The 21,881-nt window shown below is 42.6% G+C and overlaps 6 protein-coding genes across 6 annotated transcripts; 1 reads left to right on the plus strand and 5 right to left on the minus strand.

Annotated features, from left to right (window-relative positions):
- Positions 1-298: 298 nt before the first annotated feature.
- On the plus strand, positions 299-3,324 carry RhiXN_02456 (Retrotransposable element Tf2 protein; the record flags this gene model as incomplete). The annotated part of the gene is made up of 3 exons (XM_043322273.1): positions 299-651; positions 699-2,009; positions 2,067-3,324. The coding sequence occupies 3 exons, from the start codon at positions 299-301 to the stop codon at positions 3,322-3,324; spliced, it is 2,922 nt and encodes a 973-aa protein (XP_043177769.1).
- A 9,438-nt stretch (positions 3,325-12,762) lies between these two features.
- RhiXN_02457 (uncharacterized protein) lies at positions 12,763-13,278 on the minus strand (the record flags this gene model as incomplete). Its single annotated transcript, XM_043322274.1, has 1 exon — positions 12,763-13,278. The coding sequence occupies one exon, from the start codon at positions 13,276-13,278 to the stop codon at positions 12,763-12,765; it is 516 nt and encodes a 171-aa protein (XP_043177770.1).
- Positions 13,279-16,375: 3,097 nt separating this feature from the next.
- On the minus strand, positions 16,376-16,735 carry RhiXN_02458 (Transposon Tf2-1 polyprotein; the record flags this gene model as incomplete). Its single annotated transcript, XM_043322275.1, has 1 exon — positions 16,376-16,735. One exon carries the CDS (start codon positions 16,733-16,735, stop codon positions 16,376-16,378), a length of 360 nt encoding a protein of 119 aa, XP_043177771.1.
- Positions 16,736-17,233: 498 nt separating this feature from the next.
- Positions 17,234-18,043, minus strand: RhiXN_02459 (Retrovirus-related Pol polyprotein from transposon; the record flags this gene model as incomplete). The annotated part of the gene is made up of 2 exons (XM_043322276.1): positions 17,234-17,471; positions 17,529-18,043. 2 exons carry the CDS (start codon positions 18,041-18,043, stop codon positions 17,234-17,236), a joined length of 753 nt encoding a protein of 250 aa, XP_043177772.1.
- A 530-nt stretch (positions 18,044-18,573) lies between these two features.
- On the minus strand, positions 18,574-19,560 carry RhiXN_02460 (Transposon Tf2-12 polyprotein; the record flags this gene model as incomplete). Its single annotated transcript, XM_043322277.1, has 1 exon — positions 18,574-19,560. The coding sequence occupies one exon, from the start codon at positions 19,558-19,560 to the stop codon at positions 18,574-18,576; it is 987 nt and encodes a 328-aa protein (XP_043177773.1).
- A 115-nt stretch (positions 19,561-19,675) lies between these two features.
- On the minus strand, positions 19,676-21,603 carry RhiXN_02461 (Transposon Tf2-12 polyprotein; the record flags this gene model as incomplete). The annotated part of the gene is made up of 2 exons (XM_043322278.1): positions 19,676-20,575; positions 20,854-21,603. 2 exons carry the CDS (start codon positions 21,601-21,603, stop codon positions 19,676-19,678), a joined length of 1,650 nt encoding a protein of 549 aa, XP_043177774.1.
- Positions 21,604-21,881: the final 278 nt, after the last annotated feature.

Here is a 21,881-nt window from a genome sequence, read left to right on the forward strand (position 1 = left end):
GAATAAAAAGCCACTCTTATTTATCAATCTTGAGCTGCACGATTTCCCGACGGAACCCCTTAGAACCCTCATAGATTCAGGAGCCACATCGAACTTTATCTCCCCTTCGATTGTGGAAAAATATAAAATCCCAAAAACCCAACTCGAAAATCCACGAGTTGTGAGAATGTTAGATGGTACTATATCCCAGACTGGTCGCATTTGGCACCAGGTTCAACTCGCGGTCTTGGCCAATGGCCATTCACATCACATCCCTTTCCTTGTTTGCCCTATAGGCAACACCCCGGCTATCCTAGGCATGACATGGCTCACTTCGGAATCTCCTTTGATTGACTGGCAACAGGGATATGTTACGTTCCCCGATCAGGCCCATATAGCATCCGAGGAAGACGCAGATACCAACCCATTGGAGGACCTTCCAGAACAATACCACGAATTTGCTAAAGTCTTTGGCAAAGAAGAGTTCAAGGTCCTTCCCCCACATAGGGAATACGACATCTCCATTGACCTTGTCCCTGATGCCAAGCTCTCCCCCGGACCAATTTATGGTATGACAGACGCCGAGTCCAAGGCCCTCAAGCAACATATTGAGGAAGAACTAGCCACGGGCAAAATCCGCCCCAGTACCTCCTCAGCAGGCGCCCCGGTTATGTTCGTCAAAAAGCAGATGGCTCTCTCAGATTGGTAGTCGACTATAGGAAGCTGAATGACGTCACGCACAAAAACGTCTACCCGCTCCCCAGACAAGATGACCTCATGGCCAAATTAAGACATGCCAAGGTGTTCACCAAACTAGATCTACGATGGGGATACAATAATGTCCGGATCAAGGAAGGAGATGAGTGGAAGACGGCCTTCAGAACTAAGTACGGGCTATTCAAATACCTAGTAATGCCTTTTGGGCTTACCAACGCCCCGGCCGCTTTCCAACATTTCATGAACGATCTATTCAGGGACCTTATCAACGTCACTGTGGTTATCTATTTGGACGATATCTTGATCTTCTCAGAGGACCCCAAGGACCACCCAGCCCATGTCAGGGAGGTCCTATCACGACTAATGAAGAATCAGCTATTCTGTAAACTCTCCAAGTGTCACTTCCATGTCACCACGGTAGACTACTTAGGTATCGTCATCTCCCCGGCAGGTTTTTCCATGGATCAGAAGAAGATCGAGGCGGTCACGTCATGGCCAACCCCCAAGACCGTCAAACAGGTCCAAGCATTCCTGGGATTTGTTAACTACCTCCGGCGCTTCATTCCTAATTTCAGCTCAGTAGCACGTCCTCTGCACAACCTTACCAAAAAGGAAACTCCCTGGACATGGGGCAACCTAGAGGAAACAGCCTTTCAGGAGTTGAAGGTCCTTGTCACCAAATCTCCGGTTCTTATCCATTCCAATCCAAAACTTCCCTATTACCTGGAGACGGACGCCTCAGGAGTAGCCATGGGAGCCATTCTTAGTCAGCGGGGTTCGGATAACCGGCTGCACCCAATTGCGTACATGTCTAAATCATTCTCGGGGGCAGAAGGAAACTACGACACTCATGACAAGGAACTCCTAGCCATCATCAAAGCCCTGGAGGAATGGCGTATTTTCCTGGAAGCTACAGACAAACCAATCCAGGTATTTACAGACCACCGCAACCTTGAGTACTGGATGCAAGCAAGGACATTCAATCGACGGCATGCTAGATGGCGCGTATTCCTGAGCGACTTCAACTTTGAGATACATTATTGCCCAGGAAAACAATCAGGGAAGCCGGATGCCTTGTCCAGACGATCGGACTACGTTGACACCCCCCAAGAACCAGAAGTCATGCTACCATCAGAGGTCTTTGCAAACACGTCAGAGGAAGAGCTGGAAATTGTTACAGAAGTACGCTCTAAACTAAGGGAAGACCCCTCCCTGGAGCCCATCATCCAGTTCCTGACCGAGGACGCCGATAACGCCCCACCATCAATAAGGAAGGCTTACAGAGACTACGATTGGGAAGAGAATCTCCTGTGGTATTGAGGAAAATTGGTGGTCCCAGACAATGAACCCCTGAAAGAAAGACTCCTCAGGGAATTCCACGACTCTCCCCTAGCAGGACACCCAGGTCAGCAAAGAACCCTCGAACTCTTGAGCCGGAATTACTGGTGGCCGGGAATGAAGTCTACGGCAAAAGAATGGGTAGAATGTTGCCCTGTCTGCCAAGCCAACCAACGCGCACATGCACCGGTCATCTCCCTAAAACCCCTAGAAGTCCCACCATTTCCCTTCCACACCATTTCATATGACTTCATTACGGGGTTCCCCAGATCAAACGGACACGATGCAATCCTAGTGGTCATTGACTCTTTTTCCAAGTTTGGGCACTTCATCCCAACCTCAAAGAAGGTCACAGCCAAGGGTCTGGCGGATCTATTTGTCAGTCACGTATGGAAGCTGCACGGGTTACCAATCAAGACCATCTCGGATAGAGGCACCACCTTCACAGGAAAATTCCTCAGGGCCCTCTACCAAAGGTTGGGAATCAAGCCATCGTTTTCCTCGGCTTACCACCCGGAATCAGACGGCCAAACAGAAAGGGTAAATCAGTTCATTGAATTCTACCTTCGTTCCTACGTGGCCGCGGATCATTCAGACTGGGCCACATGGTTACCTTTGGCGGAATACGCGTATAACAACGCCAAACACGCGTCTACCGGAAAAACACCCTTCGAATTGATCTACGGAAAAAATCCGGTGATGAACCCCTCCAACGTGCCGTCCAACGTACCAGAAGCGGACCAGCTAGCGGACACCCTGGCCAATGAATGGAAGGAGGCCGAATCCGCCCTCAGAATGAGCAAGGAGAAAATGATCAGGGACAAAGGAACCACGCCCGAATACTCGATCGGCGAAATGGTCTGGCTAGATGGAAAAAACGTGGAACTCAGGTCCAATTCCAATAAACTGGACCCAAGGAGACTAGGCCCTTTTGAAGTCTTAGAAAAAATTTCCAGTCACGCTTACCGACTAAAGCTGCCGGAAACTCTGAAGATCCACAATGTATTCTACGTAGGACTATTATCCAAAGTCCACGAATCCCCTAGCCAGCCGTTTCCGGAACGACCCCCTCCTGAGACAATCGAGGGGGAAGAAGAGTATGAAGTAGAGCAGATCATCAACTCAAAAAGGCAACGAGGGAAATGGTTCTACTTGATCAAGTGGAAAGGCTATGGACCAGAAGATAACTTGTGGGAACCGGAAGAACTCCTGGAACACAGCCAAGAGGAAATTCAACGCTTCAACAAGTCACGACTGAAAAAGGCTTGTGACTCCGCCAAGAGCCTTTAAGGGGGGGGCAATGTTACAACCTCCTAACATATACCATTAGAATCACACAATTTTTCTGTTATTTTAGTTTTTTACGGACTCGATATCTTTTGTTTTTCGATCACGTGATCTTGGCGCTTATTTATGCCGAGATGCCGTGCCGAGATGCCGTGCCAAGGGCGCTTAGGAGAAATCCACGCTGCGCAGTCCGCAGCACGCTTCCCTTTTCACATGTAGGCTTCTATTCACACACGCACAGACCACATGTAGTTAGTAGTTTTGCATATATACAGCAGGGAAATTGCTTGGAGACACCAAGTTGATTTTACCTCGTCTCATCTTATTGAGGAGGAACCCCAGCCAGCTAAGTAGCCGGCCCCCAGTAGTTCAGTAGTTACCCCTTTTACTTGCGCTTACCACACCTCCCAGGCCTCCGGCCCTCCACCAGTAGTTAAACAGTAGAAGTCCGCCTTAAAGCGGCAATTAGTATAGCCTTAGGAGTTAGTTAGACCAACGTTGCTTGTAGTAGTACGGCCTTAAGCGCCCAACCCCACTAGCGTGTGCCCACCTTACAGTGGTGCACGACATTAGAAGTAGAAGCGCCTTACGCGCTATTAGAATAGCCTTAGATAGTTGACTTACATAAGCCAGTGTAGTAGTACGGCCTCAAGCGCCCGTCTTCATTAGCGTGTACCCACCTTACAGTGGTGTACAACATCAGCACACGTAGCCACCTCCACCTGATGACATCACTATGACACGTCAGTGACACGTATGCATGAGTAAGGCCAACTGCAGAGCGGGGTTCCTATTTGATACGGTATTTGATATGGAACATTTGTAATTAGCTAGCTTGTAGAATATAAGGAGGCCAACCAACCATGGTAACACCCAGGTTGATTACCTCTTGTCACATCTCCCAACTGTACAAGGGCCTTACTGCCCAGTAACTACTCAGATACACGCCCTAAGCGTCGGATTCACTGTACTCACGTAGCTTGTCACCGCCTTATAGCGTGTGGACACCGTAGTTAGGTAGCTTGTCGTTGTAGGTAGTACCCTTGCCGCCTTAAGCGGTTTCTTACTCAGTCTAATACGGCCACAAGCGCCTGCTACCTTGACACCCTTAAGGACATCTAGGACAATTGCCCTTAGATAGCTAGTTGTTGTAGGTAGTACCCTTGCCGCCTTACACGGTACACTTAGTTACATACGGCCACAAGCGCCCGCTGCCTTGACGCCCCTTACAGACATCTAGGACAGGATGGAATGAGCAAACCAGGGGATTGCCACACAGCAAGTAACTGCATGTTCCTGCAGAAAGCTAACCAGCTCTGCAAAAAGGCTGGGATTGATCCCATTATAATTGTGGGCAAGGAATCTATCTTGGTTGGAGAGCATAACAAACTCTCCAACAATGCTCAACTCCAGCAACTGAAAAGCAAAAACAGGGATCTTTAGAAACAGTTACAGGAGCTAATAGTGAAACTTTGAGGCCCTATAAAAGGGTAGCAATGAGGACAAGGCATTGGGATGGATGAGAGCAGGGTGGCCCTTATATCAGAGGATAGACCTCTAATTTTTGTACCTCTCTTTTATAATAAATTTGTGTTGCACTTGATTATTGATTTGTGACACATTGAGCTCCAAAGTGCAAAAGGCAAGCCATTGGAGAATTAGTAAACTGATCACCAGCTATTACCAAATAACACTTGAGTTGTGAGAAAAACAATTTAGGGTAGACCCATCTTGTCAACCCAGAGTAACTCTGTAATAATAATCAGCTCAGATACTACAACTGTCATAAATATTCATCAGCAAAACCCTTAGCAGCCCTGGCTAATTTAGCTCAGACAGGTTGGGGACCTTGCTTATTTGAGCTAAACCAAGGTTCTTAGGAGCAAAGGCTCTGGAGCTGGCAGATTTAGCTAAGCTCTGTCTGAGCCAACAGAATTTAGTGCAGGGCTGAAGTTTTAGCCAATTTAGTGAATACACCTGTAGTGGAGACATTAGTATTCAATTAATACAAAAACATAAAGTGTATTGTAATATAATATGTGGTATTGAACATGTACATTGGCAGTGGGTCAGAACAGCAGTGTGCACTTACCAATATGTGTTACAATCTTGACAATGAAACCACTGCTGTCAAAGAAACACACGGTGGTAACAGTATGAGGCACTTGTTGTAGGTTTTGACTCCCATCACCACATTTATCTGCTAACATTTGACTACCTTCTCAAATGGCCTGCATAAGCCAGCAAATTAAAAAAGGACTTGTCTAAGAGCAAGGAGGCACCGCATATGTTCAATATTGATTTTGTATCTCACCTCAGCTTATGCAATGATTCTCCACACAGCCAAACTGCCTGATCCACTCCCCTCCCAACATTAATTTGGTTCAATACTTTCTCCATGGCTGTTTTAGGACAACATTCATATTCCTATCACACTGTTGTGGACACACTTGATACCAGGGAATGTATTCCCATTTTCTTGAATTTAAACAAATTTAAACAAAGGACATTTTCAATAACATGACTTTGGCACTTACATCATGCAATAAGTGCCAAGCCACATCCCCATCTGCAATTACTCAGTGCACATAGCCACCTTCACCTAATAACAACATTATGACACATCAGTGACACATATGCATGAGCAAGGCTGCAGTTAGAGCAGGGTTCTTATTGGTTATGGTATTTGATATTTACATTTGTAATTAGTCCACACCCTGTCATATATAAGGAGGCCAACCAACCATGGTAGCACCCAGGTTGATTACCACTTGTTGCACTCCACATCTTGTACAAGGGCCATACAGCCCAGTAACCACTTAGATACTTAGCCTTTGCTGCCTTAAGCAGTCTACTCACTGTACTTAGATAGCTTCTTGCTGCCTTACATGGCTTAGTTACCATAGTTAAGTAGTTAGTTGTCATAGTATAGGTTGTCATTGCCTTAAGCAGGTTATCATTTGTACTTCCTGGCCTTAAGTGCCAACCCCAACACCATCCCAGACTATGTCAAGTACAGCCTGAGTTCAGTAGATATGAATGCAACATGATTGAAATGTGATCACCTAACTAACAAGCTAGTGTTGCTACTGTAATATAATAAAACATTGTATCAACTTCTAGAGAGCCACAATGTCAGAGCTGACAACTACCAAGAGATAAAACCTAACCAGTTATTGCCTTATATAGTACTTATCAACTAGTAGGACCTAACAAAGCTCAAAGGCAATGCCAGGGAAGGGTAAGACAAGACCTTAATGAGCAAAGTGCACTATGCTATTAAGATAGCAGGGCTAATACCAAGGCAGGGACTATTGCACTCAAGGTGCACCTGATTGTATGCCAAGGGTAGGTAGTGTTGGAGGGAAAAGAGGTTGAGTTTTGAGGCTTAAGGCTCTCAGAACCCTCCTTATATATTCAACAAGAGAGAGGAATAATACACATGTCATGACCTGTGCCTTTGCTGGCATGTCTCCTGACCAAGCCACCTACTAATAGGATATTCCACAGTCTTTAGAAGGCCGCATATACTCACATATATGCAGTCAGAACTGTCATTACTCTAAGCACTCATGACTTAGAGACTGACAGTCCACCAGGGTCACATGACCTCCCCCCCTCCAGTCCTTTATCAAATACTATACTAAGCTACTATGGATTTGAGGTGGGAGGGGATGACATAATCTCTTCTATAATATATTATTCAGACCTTGCCTGAAGGCTCCCTTAACATTGGCCTGTGGCTAGGGGGCAAGGGAGTGCAATATCTCCCAGCAACATATATTATTCATATATCACTGTGCATCATATATATATATATCTTTGACAGTGGATACATATGGTAATAACCTTTCAAGATATGGGTTATGACAAAAGACATGAACAAACACAACAACAAAGATAAGGTCATATGACCAAAGATAACAAAGACACAATCACATGACCTTTAGTCATGTGATTGGATTACATAATAAGTGCTCAGTGTCTAGTTTACATAAGAATGCATATATCCATGAATCTTCAGGAAAATTGCACATATATTCACATTTTCTTTGACTTAGTGGATTTAAAGGTGGTCATGCCTCAAGGGCATGACACATAATAAGTGCTTCAACCCAGGCCCCAAAGCTGGGATAAGATTGAATGGAGCTTTTCAGACCCTTTCACTGGCTGCCAATACAGACCTCAATATCTCTTAGTCTCTGCATCTGACTTTCTCCAGCAGCAACCTAATAGGCAGATTTTTTCCACTTCTGGGTAAGAAAACATGGGAAAAGGGGACATTGATAATTTCCAGTAGAGCAAGTCAGCTTCAGCCTTCTGTTAAGAGTTGTGTAAGTACAGGAGTAAGAAAGAATTACTATATACAAAATGTATATGGGAATAGCTAAGAACTAGTACTAAGAATCAGAATATATGCACAGAATATATGCACAATATAGGCTAGGTTATCAGGAATAACAACTCCTAACAAATAGTCTAGCAACTATCAAGTGCAGGTGGTTGGTTATGTATAGTACCTTAGACTAATGTTATTTAAGCCTAAGTGACTAAGGGTATGTATAATTAAGGTCTCTGGGATAGTACCTTAAGTAAGAGGGTTACCTGACTAATGTACAGGATTTATAGGATTTGCCTAATAAGTATAGGACTTATATATGCTTAAGTAAGACTTAAGACTTATGGGGTTTACCTAAAATATATCTAGGATTTATGACATATTGTAGATAAAGCTATCTACAATATAGGGGGTATGGTGGATTGAAACACTATCACTCAATCACAACAATCCTTACAGTATTGTTGCACTATACTCAATGTTGAACTCAACAACTGTGACAGTCAAGGGGCACAGGGTTGCAGTAAGTACACTAATAGGTTACCCTGTGTCTGTTGGGACTGGCCTATGGTCCAAGTGTTATGGAATGACTAATTTAGACGTATGCGCCCCTAATTGCCAATAGTAAATAGTGCAAACTGGAGTAATAATACTTGCTCTATCCAAATATGGGCATGAATATTACTATATTTGGAAACTGGCAGTGCTATGAGACCTTTTATCCTTTATTTCCTCATTGCGCTTGCATATATACACGTTTAATCATGCAAAATGGTTATACTATTATTTCTATGACTTATAGCATTTTTTGTATCATACATTCATATGTAGGAACAGTACTTACAGACCATAGAACAAGTACAAGTAAGCATGCAAGCGCCAGCGCTTAGTCATTGCAAATAAGCGCCAAAGGTTGGTGGGGCGCGCCAACGCCAATATCTTGGCGGGAAATAGGCATGATACTATGTGGACAAATACCAATAGGTTGGAGGCTCCGGCATCTCACTTCTCAAAAAGGAATCATCTGATTCTGAGCCAAACTGATGGAGATACTAACCATTTAAGTTTCTAGCTTTTTCTATGAGATCCTACCTTGCCTCAAGGTTATTTTTAGCATTCACACTAATGTAATTTAGTCATGTATGCTCTAGAACATTCTGTAAATAGCCTTGAGTCTATCCCACTAGGACTTATTGGGACTAATTGGTCTTGATGTATCAAATAGCTCAGACTGTACCTCTCATGTAACTTCCTCTTTTGTACATCATGTATATAGTTATTTGTTCTCCCTCTGGGGTATATAAAGCCCTTGTGGGAGACCCTTCAAATATATCTTCTTTTCATCCCATTCTTACCCCTTGTGTGAACTTGAAGATTGTCATAAACAGAGGAAAATAGAACTAGCCGGAATTGAACCAGCTTGACCACTAAGCCATAGAGCCCTATTATTCCTCTGCTGACAACCCATGATTACACCTGCTACCCCCCAAATTTGGGCTTGGGCCAGCATGCAACCACTTGTACTGGTCATGTGACCGTGTCCAGGACAAAGATCTATTAGATCTTCTTTACTTAGTTTAGAGTGTCTTATTTTGCTTTCTTAGCCTCTTAAGCTCACTGAACTTAACCTGTAAGGTATCTTGGCGCATATAGCCTCTAGCAAGGTCCCAACAGATACTGGGTAGCTAGGAAAGGCTCTAGGGCAACCCTGAACCTCTTGAGTAAGTCAGTTGGGAGAGTTTAAGGCCTTGAGAGTGGCATATACACCTTAACTGAGTGCAATATCAGTCAAATAAATTACTAACAAATCCAGATAAATTGTAGTAGGTAACTAAGACTCAATACTAACTTTCATACTATAGGTATAAGCATAACCAACCACCTGCATCTGCAGTAATTGCTTGATTACTTGTTAAGTGTAGGGATCACCCTGATTACTAACCTTATTTACCCTTATATAGCTAGTCTATTCCTTTTATATCCATAGATAACTGATCTATTAATAACTTTATAATATTCTGTATATAATTACATAGTCATAAAACCCTACTCTATAACACTAAGTGCGCCAAATAACCTCCTATGCTATTTACAGTGAGTCAATGACTAAAGTAAATGCACAGATAAGCTGTTAAAGGCTTGTGTGTATATGTCCATATATAAGAGTGGATAAATGGGTGCATTAGAAGCATCTTCACAGGGTCCTTTTATACCCTGAGAAGGTGCACAAACAAGTACATACATGATTGATACTGTTGTGACCTTCATTGGCATGACATGATTTTTTACTATTTTATACTTTTTTTCTGAGACAGTTTCCTTTTTTGGTACATATTTATGACTCATCAAGATCATGTGACATATTTGATATTTGATGTGAAATTGTAAATGATTCACACTTTGTTTCTGTTTTGTTTGATGTGGCTTCTCTTATGTATATAAACCAGGTCAAGTTGCCACTAGAACAGCAAGACTTGACCTCTTTGTCAATTCTACCTTGCTCTACCTATCCCTTTGCCCAGGCCCCTGGTTGGCCATCAGTGCACCTTACTTAAGAACCTAGAACCCAGGCCTTAGTTACCCTCTGTCATGACCTTCATTGGCATGACATGATTTTTTACTATTTTCTACCTTTTTTCTGAGACAGTTTCCTTTTTTGGTATATAATTATGACTCATCAAGATCACAGGACATATCTGATATATCATGTGAAATTGTAAATGACTCATTATTTAGTACTGTTGTTTTTGATGTGGCTCTCCTCATGTATATAAGCCAGGTCAAGTTGCTGCTAACCAGCAGGACTTGACCTCTTTGTCAATTCACCTGAGCTCTTACCTACCCCTTGCCCTGCTCCCTTGTTGAGCATTAGTGCACTTACTTAAGCATCATCAACCAGGCCATCATTGCCCTCTACCCTTACCATACCCCCTGGGCCTTTGTTGCCCCTCTACCTGTTTCATAGTCCATTGGTGATAGGGCCATGGACTTTAAGCCCCTCTTGTACCATAGGTCCAAGCTGAGTTGTGACAGATACTGTCATAAACAGAGGAAAATAGCACTAGCTGGAATTGAACCAGCTTGACCACTAAGCCATAGAGCCCTATTATTCCTCTGCTGACAACCCATGATTACACCTGCTACCCCCCAAATTTGGGCTTGGGCCAGCATGCAACCACTTGCACTGGTCAGGTGACCATGTCCAGGACAGATACCAAGAGGGGGTACAGGAGGTACATGTGGCAACTGAAAAACTTGAGGGAGCCAATACTTTAGTACATAAGAAATAATAACAGTTCCCAATATTTGCCCCAAGGCAATGTTTGTGTTGTGACCCAACTGTATGGTTGGTCACACAATAGAGGTGGGTGCTTGTGGCTGTATCTAGACACTCATGAATATACTAAAGGCTATACTACTGTATCTAATAGCATGTAAGGTGCCTCTACTAACTACTATCTGTTGACAGAGGGGCCTTAGGCCTGGAGGTGTGATAAGTAAAGGTAGAGGGTGAGCATGGGTACTACTGGCAGCTGGCTACTTAGCTGGCTTTTGATGTCCTCCTCTGTGAATGAGAGACAGGGTAAAATTGACTTGGGGTCTCCAAGCAATTTTCCTGCTGTATATATAGACAAGTGAGGTAAATACAAGCAGTCTGTGCAAATGAGAAAAGAAGTATCCATGTGAAAAGAGAAGTGTGCTGTAGGCTGTGCAGAAGTGTGGATTGCTCCTAAGTGTCCTTGGCACAGCATCTTGGTGTGGCATCTTGGCATAATGAGCACCAAGATCATGTGATCAAAAAGTAAAAGATATCAAGTCCTGAAAAAATACTAAAAATGATAGAAAGAATGTGCAATTCTAATGGTATAAATCATGAGGGTGTAACAGTTTGCCCCAAGGCAGTAGTTACTTATGTAGGTCCTTGGATGTCCCAAGGCTAAGTGTTTTGTCCTTGGAGTAAACAGTCCCAAAGGTTTAATACCACTGTACTGGGTACTTACAGTAAATAGGGCATAACTCCGCCAAATGTTGTCCGTTTTGGGAGTTTGACCCAGCGTTCTGGAGCGCACAGACAGGCGCACCTAAGCGCAAGCAATTTAGCAGTGTGGAATTCCCAGGTGATGGAGAAAATGCCCATTTAGTGCATTGGAACTTAAGGGCTGATTAAGTGCCAGAGCACTTGCCTATGCAATAGGGGGGACCCTGAATATTTCTTTGTGTAGCCACAAGATAGAATCTTGAATAATAAATACTACAACTAGGAGAAACATTACTTGTTACTGTTTATCTACTCAGCTGAATTTATATATATTTAAATGAGTGAGAAAACAGCATATATGCAAAAGATATTGCATATTAAGGGTATTCCTGAGGTTTATAGGTTTTTCAAAGGTTGCAATTGGATAGAGGGACCTTGAAAACCTCAGTTTGCATCTTTATCTCACTTTATTTACTGCATTATTACTTGTGTAATTAATAAAATAAGTACAGATTATGGAAGAAATGTCATATCCATAACATATCCTGCCCAATCTGGACTTATCCTATCAAGATATGGCTTCCTGATAAAAGGTTGGATGCTAATTGATTATACCTCCTGAAATTGGAATGGAGTTCATTAATTTCTATCACTAAGTCTTAAGGTGTTGGAGGCTTGGGAGCTTAAGGCTTAGTCACCCACTCTGAGTCTTCAGCTGGTGCTGGGTATTTACTTGTTGTAATAATTGAAGGGTCAAATCCAAGGCTTTTGACTTAGTTAAAAGTGCTATCAATGTCTATCAAATTGTGGCTATTGATTGGTATTAAGTGTAGTGGGATGCTCACACAATTAAGGGTCAAAATGTTTCCAACAATTATTTAGACAAGTCAAAACAATCAGATTTGCAAGTAAAATATTAGGGATTGCAGAATACAGGAAGTGAGATGCAGAGAACATTTGGATGGAGTATATACAGGCACAGCACATTGGTAGCTTAGTTAGTAACAACAGGGAGAGGGCAAATGATATGTTCCAAGTCAATTTCAAGCCCTCTGCCAATGTTGACATCCTTATTGTCACCAAGCTCTAGGTTGCAAGCGTGAACCTTGTGCCAGTGGTCTTCCTACAAGAACAGCAGCATATGCTGCTGTGGTACAGTGGGCCATTCAGGTGGTCCCAAGTTGACAACAGGGTTTGGTTCTCCTGGCCATTCCCAAACAGAAGCAATGAAGTTGTTACCAAACCTGGGGGAGATTGGGTCAGCACTCTGTGCAATGGCAACCAAAGACAGTTGCTGCATGAGGGCAGCAATGTCATGCTTGTGGCTGTAGGCATAAGATGGAGCAGGGAACCTGCCTGCTTTGTTGGCGGTGTGTAGAAGGGTGTATTCTGGAGCCATAAACAAATTGCTGTTTTGGTAACCCAGGTAAGCTGTTTTGGGTTGCTTGGAGGGTTCTTGGGAGGGAAGTCCCCGGGTGGCATAGTTGAAGGGGACTTCTGCAAAGTCAACCAACTGGGGCAGCAGAGCATTCTCAGGCAGCAGAGTAAGCGGTCCCACTGCTTTGTTGTTGCTGTTGTATCTGTTGACAGGGAAACCTGCAATTGGTAACCTGGTGAGCTGAGTACAATTATGTTGCATTATACCACTTGTCTTACCTGCATTGGACAGATTGTCTTTGGAATGCTCAACCACTGGATGACCATGCAGACAGCACCAAAAACAATGCGCCACAACACAGGCAGGGGAGCCACAAATGTACCCATCATGGGCTATATTACTGTACTCCATCTGTTTAGTGGCCGTGATGATGATACACTGAGCAGCAAAAGTATTGCAGGTCAGGAGAGGTCAAAAGTTCACTTCCATTGCTGAGCACCCAATCAGTGAATCCCATCCAAATTATACTGACACATGTGGCCATTGTAACACTATGCTGTAGCACAATGTCTTACAAATCTATCAAGAACTGAGCTCACAGCCCCACTTTTGCTGTAATGCAACCTGCAAAACTTTTGCTGATTGTGTTGAGCATCTTACAAATCTGCACATAACTGGTTATGCAGTTCAGTACAAGTTCTGGTTTGTTGCATGCACATTTCCAGTTATATGGGCCATTGCTGGACAGAGTATCAGCTTGTTCCACCCATTAGGGACTGTGTAACAGAACTGTCTTCTCAGGGCCAGTAAAAGAAACTCAAAATTGCAGTTGCATTGCACTCAAGGCACTGTGTGGGCTGGAAATGCTTTGGGGTATCTCACGTGACTGCTGGTACCTGGTGAAACAGTTTCCATGACCTTCCCATACCTGGAACTGGCAATATAAGAGATTGCAGAGGGTCAGGCTGTATGAGCTGAAAATGAAAATGCCACTCCTAAGCTGGAATCCAAGCCAAATGACATAGAACTTCTGGCAGCAGTAGACACAGGTGAAGAGTATGCTGGGATCAGTTATCTATGGCAGCAGTGATGTGTACACAAAGATAGCATGCAGTATACACAGAAATTGCAGCCAATGGGTGGGGTCTCACATTGAACATGTTCTAACTCTGTGATTGTCAAATGGAAAAGGTTGAAACTCATACAGTAAAAGGTTCCTCTCAGACAGACCTTATGATGGAAAACTGGCTGTTCCCTGATTGACAATCACAGAGTTAGAACATGTTCAATGTGAGACCCCACCCATTGGCTGCAATTTCTGTGTATACTGCATGCTATCTTTGTGTACACATTGCTGCTGCCCTAGATAACTGATCTCAGCATACCCTTGACCTGTGTCTGCTACTGCTAGAAGTTCTATGTCATTTGGCTTGGATTCCAGCTTAGGAGTGGCATTTTCATTTTCAGCTCATACAGCCTGACCCTCTGCAATCTCTTATTTGCCAGTTCCAGGTATGGGAAGGTCATGGAAACTGTTTCACCAGGTACCAGCAGTCACGTGAGATACCCCAAAGCATTTCCAGCCCACACAGTGCCTTGAGTGCAATGCAACTGCAATTTTGAGTTTCTTTTACTGGCCCTGAGAAGACAGTTCTGTTACACAGTCCCTAATGGGTGGAACAAGCTGATACTCTGTCCAGCAATGGCCCATATAACTGGAAATGTGCATGCAACAAACCAGAACTTGTACTGAACTGCATAACCAGTTATGTGCAGATTTGTAAGATGCTCAACACAATCAGCAAAAGTTTTGCAGGTTGCATTACAGCAAAAGTGGGGCTGTGAGCTCAGTTCTTGATAGATTTGTAAGACATTGTGCTACAGCATAGTGTTACAATGGCCACATGTGTCAGTATAATTTGGATGGGATTCACTGATTGGGTGCTCAGCAATGGAAGTGAACTTTTGACCTCTCCTGACCTGCAATACTTTTGCTGCTCAGTGTACCCTTAGTCACTTAGGCTTGAGTAACATTAGTCTAAGGTACTATACATAACCAACCACCTGCACTTGATAGTTGCTAGACTATTTGTTAGGAGTTGTTATTCCTGATAACCTAGCCTATATTGTGCATATATTCTGTGCATATATTCTGATTCTTAGTACTAGTTCTTAGCTATTCCCATATACATTTTGTATATAGTAATTCTTTCTTACTCCTGTACTTACACAACTCTTAACAGGGAGTGCAATGTCCCCCAGCAACTAATATTATTAATATATCACTGTGCATCATATATACTATATATATCTTTGACAGTGGATATATATGGTAATAACCCCTCCAGATATGGGTTATGACAAATGCCTAAGAACCATTGCAGGGGATGATCATCATCCATAAGGAATACTTCAATGTTGGGCATGGCATGAATACAATGTTCAAGGGGGTCTGGGTGATTCTCAGAATAGGGGGAGCAATGGTCATTGTGGCAATTAGCATAGACATAGTACAAATTGCAAACATGGCTGGCTTCAATGATACCTAGTTCAGGAGTGAGGGGCACATCATTCCTGTAGGAACTGGAGATTGGGTAGCAGTAATAATCTTGGGCAAAAGAGATAGTGAATTTAGTGTGTAGACAATTGAGTATGAGTGGGATGGCAATTGGGAGATTTGAGTGAGAGCATTTATGCAAAATCCATCCTCCATAAGATAGGTTTGACTTAGAGATTCAAACATTGGGTAGTTTGTTATTTCCTATCTTGGAGGATATGACCAGTTTAGTTACACCTGTGGTACATGGAAGAAGCCATGTGGAGCTTAGAACTCCTTCTTCTTGTGATTGGGATGTATAGTGGAGCCAGAGGTTTGCTTCCATTCTTTGATTACTTCTGGAGCATTCCTTAATTCTTTCTCTGTCCTCCATCTATCATGTTCTGAGCTGTACCCAAGCCAATGGATTTTGTACTGCCTAATCCTCTTGTTTCCTTTCTTTATTGTCTTTTCTTCTACTATCTTTTCCACTTCATATTCAGGCATCTGTTGGAAGTCCTCTCTAGGTATATTCTGAGTGGGTCAGCTTCCAAACTCTGGGGGTGATGCCTTATAAGATTCCAAGTGTGCCATATTGATGATTGGGTGTATGCAATAGCTAGCAGGTAATCTTATCCTATATGCTACTAGTGATATGCTTTCCATGACTTCAAATGGTCCTTCATAATGCATATTTAGCTTATTCCCTTTTCCTGACTGATGTTTGAGTAAGTTTAAGGAATGGGGATTAATTAAGACTAAATCTCCTGGCTCAAAGGTAACATGTGTCTTGTCAGGATTATAGTACTTCTGTTGGTAATTCTATGCTACTTTGAGAGCATCCTTAGCTAGTGATTGTGCTAAGTCCATGGATCCCTTGAATTCCTCTGCTGTTTGACCTTCTTGTGCTGGCCTAGGAATGTTCTCAGGGGTAAGAGCCAGTAAGTTGGCTGATGTTAGAGGCTGGAATCCATGAAGTAGATAGGCTGGTGTCTGTTGTGTGGATGTATGCACACCTGTGTTGTATGAATGTGCAAATCCTGATAGAAGCTTACTCCAATTGTCCTTAGCTGGGTTAGTGAATACTCTAATTGCTACTTCTGTAGTTTGATTAAGTATCTCTGTTTGTCCATCACTCTGAGGATGATGTGCTGTAGTGAGTACTTGCTGAATTCCTAACATGCTAACTAAGTGACCCCAAAAGGCTCCTGTCCATCTGGCATCTCTATCAGTGATTACTTGCCAAGGCAAACCATAGTGACACCATATGTGGTCATGGAACAGTTGCGCTGTTTGTACTTCATCTATCTGAGTGTGTCATGACCTTCATTGGCATGACATAATTTTCTACTATTTTATACTTTTTTTCCAAGACAGTTTCCTTTTCTGGTATATATTTATGACTCATCAAGATCACATGACATATTTGATATATGATGTGAAATTGTGAATGATTCATGCTTTGTTTTTTTGTTTGATGTGGCTCTCTTCATGTATATAAACCAGGTCAAGTTGCCACTAGAACAGCAAGACTTGACCTCTTTGTCAATTTACCCCAGCTTACACCTACCCTTTGCCCAGGCCCATAGTTGGCCAGTAGTGCACCTTACTACTACATCCATATCCAGGCCTTTGTTGCCCTCTACCCATCTTCATTACCCCTGGACCCTAGCTGTCCCTCTACCCAGTATCATAGTCCATTGGTGATAGGGCCACGGATTCTAAGCCCCTCTTGTACCATAGGTCTGAGCTGAGTTGTGACAGAGTGGTACATGGGATGAAATGTCCATACTTAGTTAGTTTGTCCACAATAACTAGAATAGCGTTGTAGTTGTTACTTAGTGGAAGATCCATGATGAAGTCCATTGATACTACTTCAAAAGGCTGTTGTGGAATAGGCAAAGGTTGAAGGAATCCTCTGGGTCCATGCTGTCAATGTCCTGCTTTCTGACAGATATCACAAGTGTGTACATACTTCTGAATGCTTCTAGCCATCTTAGGCCAATAGTAAACAGAAGCAATTTGATGATATGTCTTAGCATAACCAGCATGTGCTCCTTGATTGAGGTTATCATGGTTTTCCTTCAAGATTTCTACTTGTAGATCCTTAGGTATGCATAGCCAGTACTTTTCCTGAGAGTCTATGAAGTAGATCAATCCATTATCTCCTATCTGGTATTGATGGAAGGGTGGATTGAGTGGATTGTGGTGCAATTGGAACTCTTCCATCACTTGCTTAAAATGGGAGTCCTTCTTGTATGCTTCTATGAACCTTGTGATTTCTTCTGAGTTTATTGATATTTCCACAGAGTATGATGTAGTTGTTTGATAAGAGATAGCTTCTGCTGGTGTGAGTATCCACTTCTTGATGGGCTTCTGACTATTTCCAATTTTGTAACTCTGGGTGAATACACTTGCAACTCTGAGAAGTTTCTCTTCAAAACATTCATGTATCTCCTTATAGAGGTTTCTTAATGGGTCTCCCTCCATATTGAGCTTGAGTGGAGTTGATTGATATGCCAGAGGGCTGGTATGATATGGGGTTCTCCTTCTAAGTCTTGAGTGTCACGACTCAGCTCGGACCTATGGTTCAAGGGGGTTTAAAGTCCGTGGCACTATCACCAATGGACTATGAGACAGGTAGAGGGGCGACAAGGGCCCAGGGGTTATGGATAGGGTAGAGAGGCAACAAGGGCCTAGGGTTATGATTCTTAAGTAATGTGCACTTAGCCAACTAGGGGCTTGGGCAAGGGATAGGTAAGAGTTGAGGTGAATTGACAAAGAGGTCAAGTCTTGCTGTTTTAGCGGCGACTTGACCTGGTTTAAATACATGAGAAGAGCCACATCAAAAACAACAATACAAAACAGTGAGTCATTTACAATTTCACATCATATCAAATATGTCACGTGATCTTGATGAGTCATAAATATATACCAAAAAAGGAAACTATCTCGGAAAAAAGGTAGAAAATAGTAAAAAGTCATGTCATGCCAATGATGGTCATGACATTACCCCCTCTTCAAGCTCCAACTGCATCAGGATGTTCCATGTGGAATTCTTCTATGGCTTCTTGAGCGTTACCCACATTATCCACTGGTTCCCACGAGTTGCTTCCTTCGTTGTATCCCTTCCACTTAACTAAATACCAGAGTTTCTTTGATTTGCCACGCCCTTTCCATTTGCTGTCCAGGATTCTTTCAACTTCATATTCTTCCTCACCTTCTTCTGTAATAATAGGTGCAGGTTGAGGAGGGTCGCGTCCATGAGGGTCAGGATGGAATTTTGTCAGAAGATTAATGTGAAAGACTGGATGTATGCGCATGGTATGAGGTAGTTGTAATTTATATGCATGCAATCCAATTTTTTCAATTACCAAGTAGGGACCTAGCTTCTTGTGGCTAAGCTTGATGGATGGTCTATTGGTGGATATATTCTGATGACTTAGCCAAACTTTGTTCCCTACTTGAATTTCTTCTTCTTCTCTGTGACGTTGATCGTAGAAGTGTTTCATCCTTTCTTGGGATATTGATAACGTTGCCTTGACTTCATCATAGCCCTTTTCTAAGAATTCTGCATGTTCGTCTGCGTTAGGGACTGACTCATCTGACTTTTGACCAACTGTAAATCTTGGATTATAGCCGTAACATATTTGGAAAGGGGATTTGCCTGTGGAAGTCTGTTTCAAATTGTTCAAAGCAAATTTGGCCAATGGCAATAGTGATACCCAGTCTGATTGACAATGATTCCCGAACATACGTATAAAGATCTTGGCCTCTTGTTGTATTCGTTCTGTTTGACCATCTGTTTGAGGATGGTAGGCTGTAGAATATGTAGGCTTGATGTCTAGCCTTTTATATAGATGACGAATAAACTTGGCATTAAATGTAGGACCTCTATCTGAAACGGTACTCCTGGGGAGGCCATGTAACTTCCAGATGTATGTGATGAATAAGTTGGCAATGTCAATAGCCGACGCTGTGGATTGGGTAGGAATAAAATGGACCATTTTTGAAAATCAATCAATCACGGTTAGGATAGCATCAAAGCCTTCTGAAACCGGTAATCCCACAATCATGTCATAAGCTATATCTTCCCAGGGGCGTTCAGGAATTGTAATGGCTTTAGCAGCCTACAGGTACTTGATTTGTTGGTTTGGACCTGATACAGGTTTTGCAGTGGCTGACATAAGAGTTGACAAACTTTTTCAGCGATGGCCAGTAATAACTTCTGGAAATAAGTTCTAATGTCCTGGCTTGTCCTGGGTGTCCCGCCGCCAAGGCGTCATGCCTAGATTCTAGGATAAGGTTCCTAATGGTATTGTCTTTCGGTACAAAGATTTTTCCTTGATACCATAGTAGTCCTTCTCTTAATTCCCAATCCAAGACCTTTTCCTTGTTCTGGAGTTTGAGCAGAATCTCTTTTAGACGGTCATCCTCGTAAATAGCTTTGCCAATTAAATCATTGATTTCTTGATCCGGGGTGATTGATGCAATGAAAAGTTCCGGTTTCAGGAGAACTTGGTTCTCTACCCCCCCTTCAAGGGGTACCAAATCATAGCGCCGCGAAAGGATATTGGCCTTCTTATTCTGTGCCCCAGGCCTGTAAATGATCTGGAAATTATAGTCCACTAGGAAATTTGCCCATCGAATCTGTCGTTTATTCAAGGATTGTGATGTGGAGAAGTATTCCAAGTTCTTATGATCCGTTGGAACTTGGACTGGTAATTCTGATCCTTCCAGTAGGTGGCGCCATTCTTTAAATGCCCTGATAACTGCCAGTAATTCCTTGTCAAAGATATCGTAGTTCTTTTCGGCTGGGGATAGGGATTTAGATAAATAGGCTACAGGGGCTAATTTCCCTTCTAGATTACGTTGAGATAGTATCGCTCCAGTGGCATAATCCGAGGCGTCACATTCCACATAGAATTGTTTCGTGGTGTCTGGTTGTAGAAGCAGAGGTGCTGATGTAAGACATTTCTTCAGACCATCAAAGGATTGTTGTTCCGCCTGTTCCCATTTCCACTATCTTTTTTGAGCAGGTTGTACAAAGGTTGTGCCATGTTGCCAAAATTAGGGATAAATCGTCTATAAAAGTTTACAAATCCTAAGAATTCTTGGATGTTCTTCACATTCTTAGGTGTTGACCAGTTCATAGCATCTGTAACTTTAGACTGATCCACTTCTATACCAAATTTGGATATAATAAACCCTAAGTAATTGATTTTTTTGATGTGGAAATGACATTTTTCAATGTTGCAGAAGAGATCATTGTCTTGTAACCTTTTAAGTACTTCTCGTACATGAGCTTCGTGATCCTTTTTGTTCAAAGAGAATACCAGAATGTCGTCCAAATAAATGATGACGTAGACATCCAGAAGATCCCTGAATATCTCATTCATCATGTCTTGAAAAGCCGCCGGTGCATTTGTTAATCCAAAAGGCATGACCAAATATTCAAATAGTCCGTATTTTGTTTTGAAAGCGGTTTTCCATTCATCGCCTTCTTTGATTTGGACTAGGTTGTATCCTGCCTTGAGATCGAATTTGCTAAAGATCTTAGCACCTTGTAATTTCTTGATGAGATTCTGTGGCAAGGGCAGGGGATAGACGTTTTTCTTGGTCATACTGTTCAGACGCCAATAGTCCACACACATGCGTAACTTCCCATTTTTCTTTTTGACAAATAATATGGGAGAGGCCATAGGGGATTTAGACGGGCGGATTAAACCTGCTTTGAGTTGTTTCTCAATGGTTTCTTTAAGTTCCGCATCCTCCCTTCGACCTAAACTGTATATGGGACCATGTTGTGGTCGCGCATCCGGAAGTAACTCAATGGCAATATCGTAAGGCCGGTGGGGTGGCAATTTGGATGATTCTTCCTCAGAGAAGACCTTGGAAAATTCTTGATAAGGTAGTGGTATTTCTTCTACTGCCTTGAGTTCTAAGACAGCGGGTACAGACAGACAATTATTGGAACAATATAACGAGTTGAAAACAAGCGTATGTTTTTCCCATGATATTTGGGGATTGTGCTTTTTTAACCACAACATCCCTAAAACTAATTGATGGTTGCCAATATTGGAAATATGGCACTCTAATTCTTTGGTGTGGTTGCCAATGGTACATTTAAACCAAGTAAAATGAGTGATTTGGCCAGAATCAATTTCTTGGCCATCAATAACGCGTAGTTTCTTGGGAATTGGATGTATATAGGTTGGAAGCCGATAGGTTTCTACTAAAAGAGGGTGGATGAAGCAAGAAGTTGCCCCAGAGTCAATCATGGCTTTTCCTTGAAAAGGTTTAGCCAAAAAACTTGTTTTTTGGGTTT

This window comes from Rhizoctonia solani, chromosome 3 (genome assembly GCF_016906535.1).
Source record: "Rhizoctonia solani chromosome 3, complete sequence".
Lineage (NCBI taxonomy): Eukaryota > Fungi > Basidiomycota > Agaricomycetes > Cantharellales > Ceratobasidiaceae > Rhizoctonia > Rhizoctonia solani.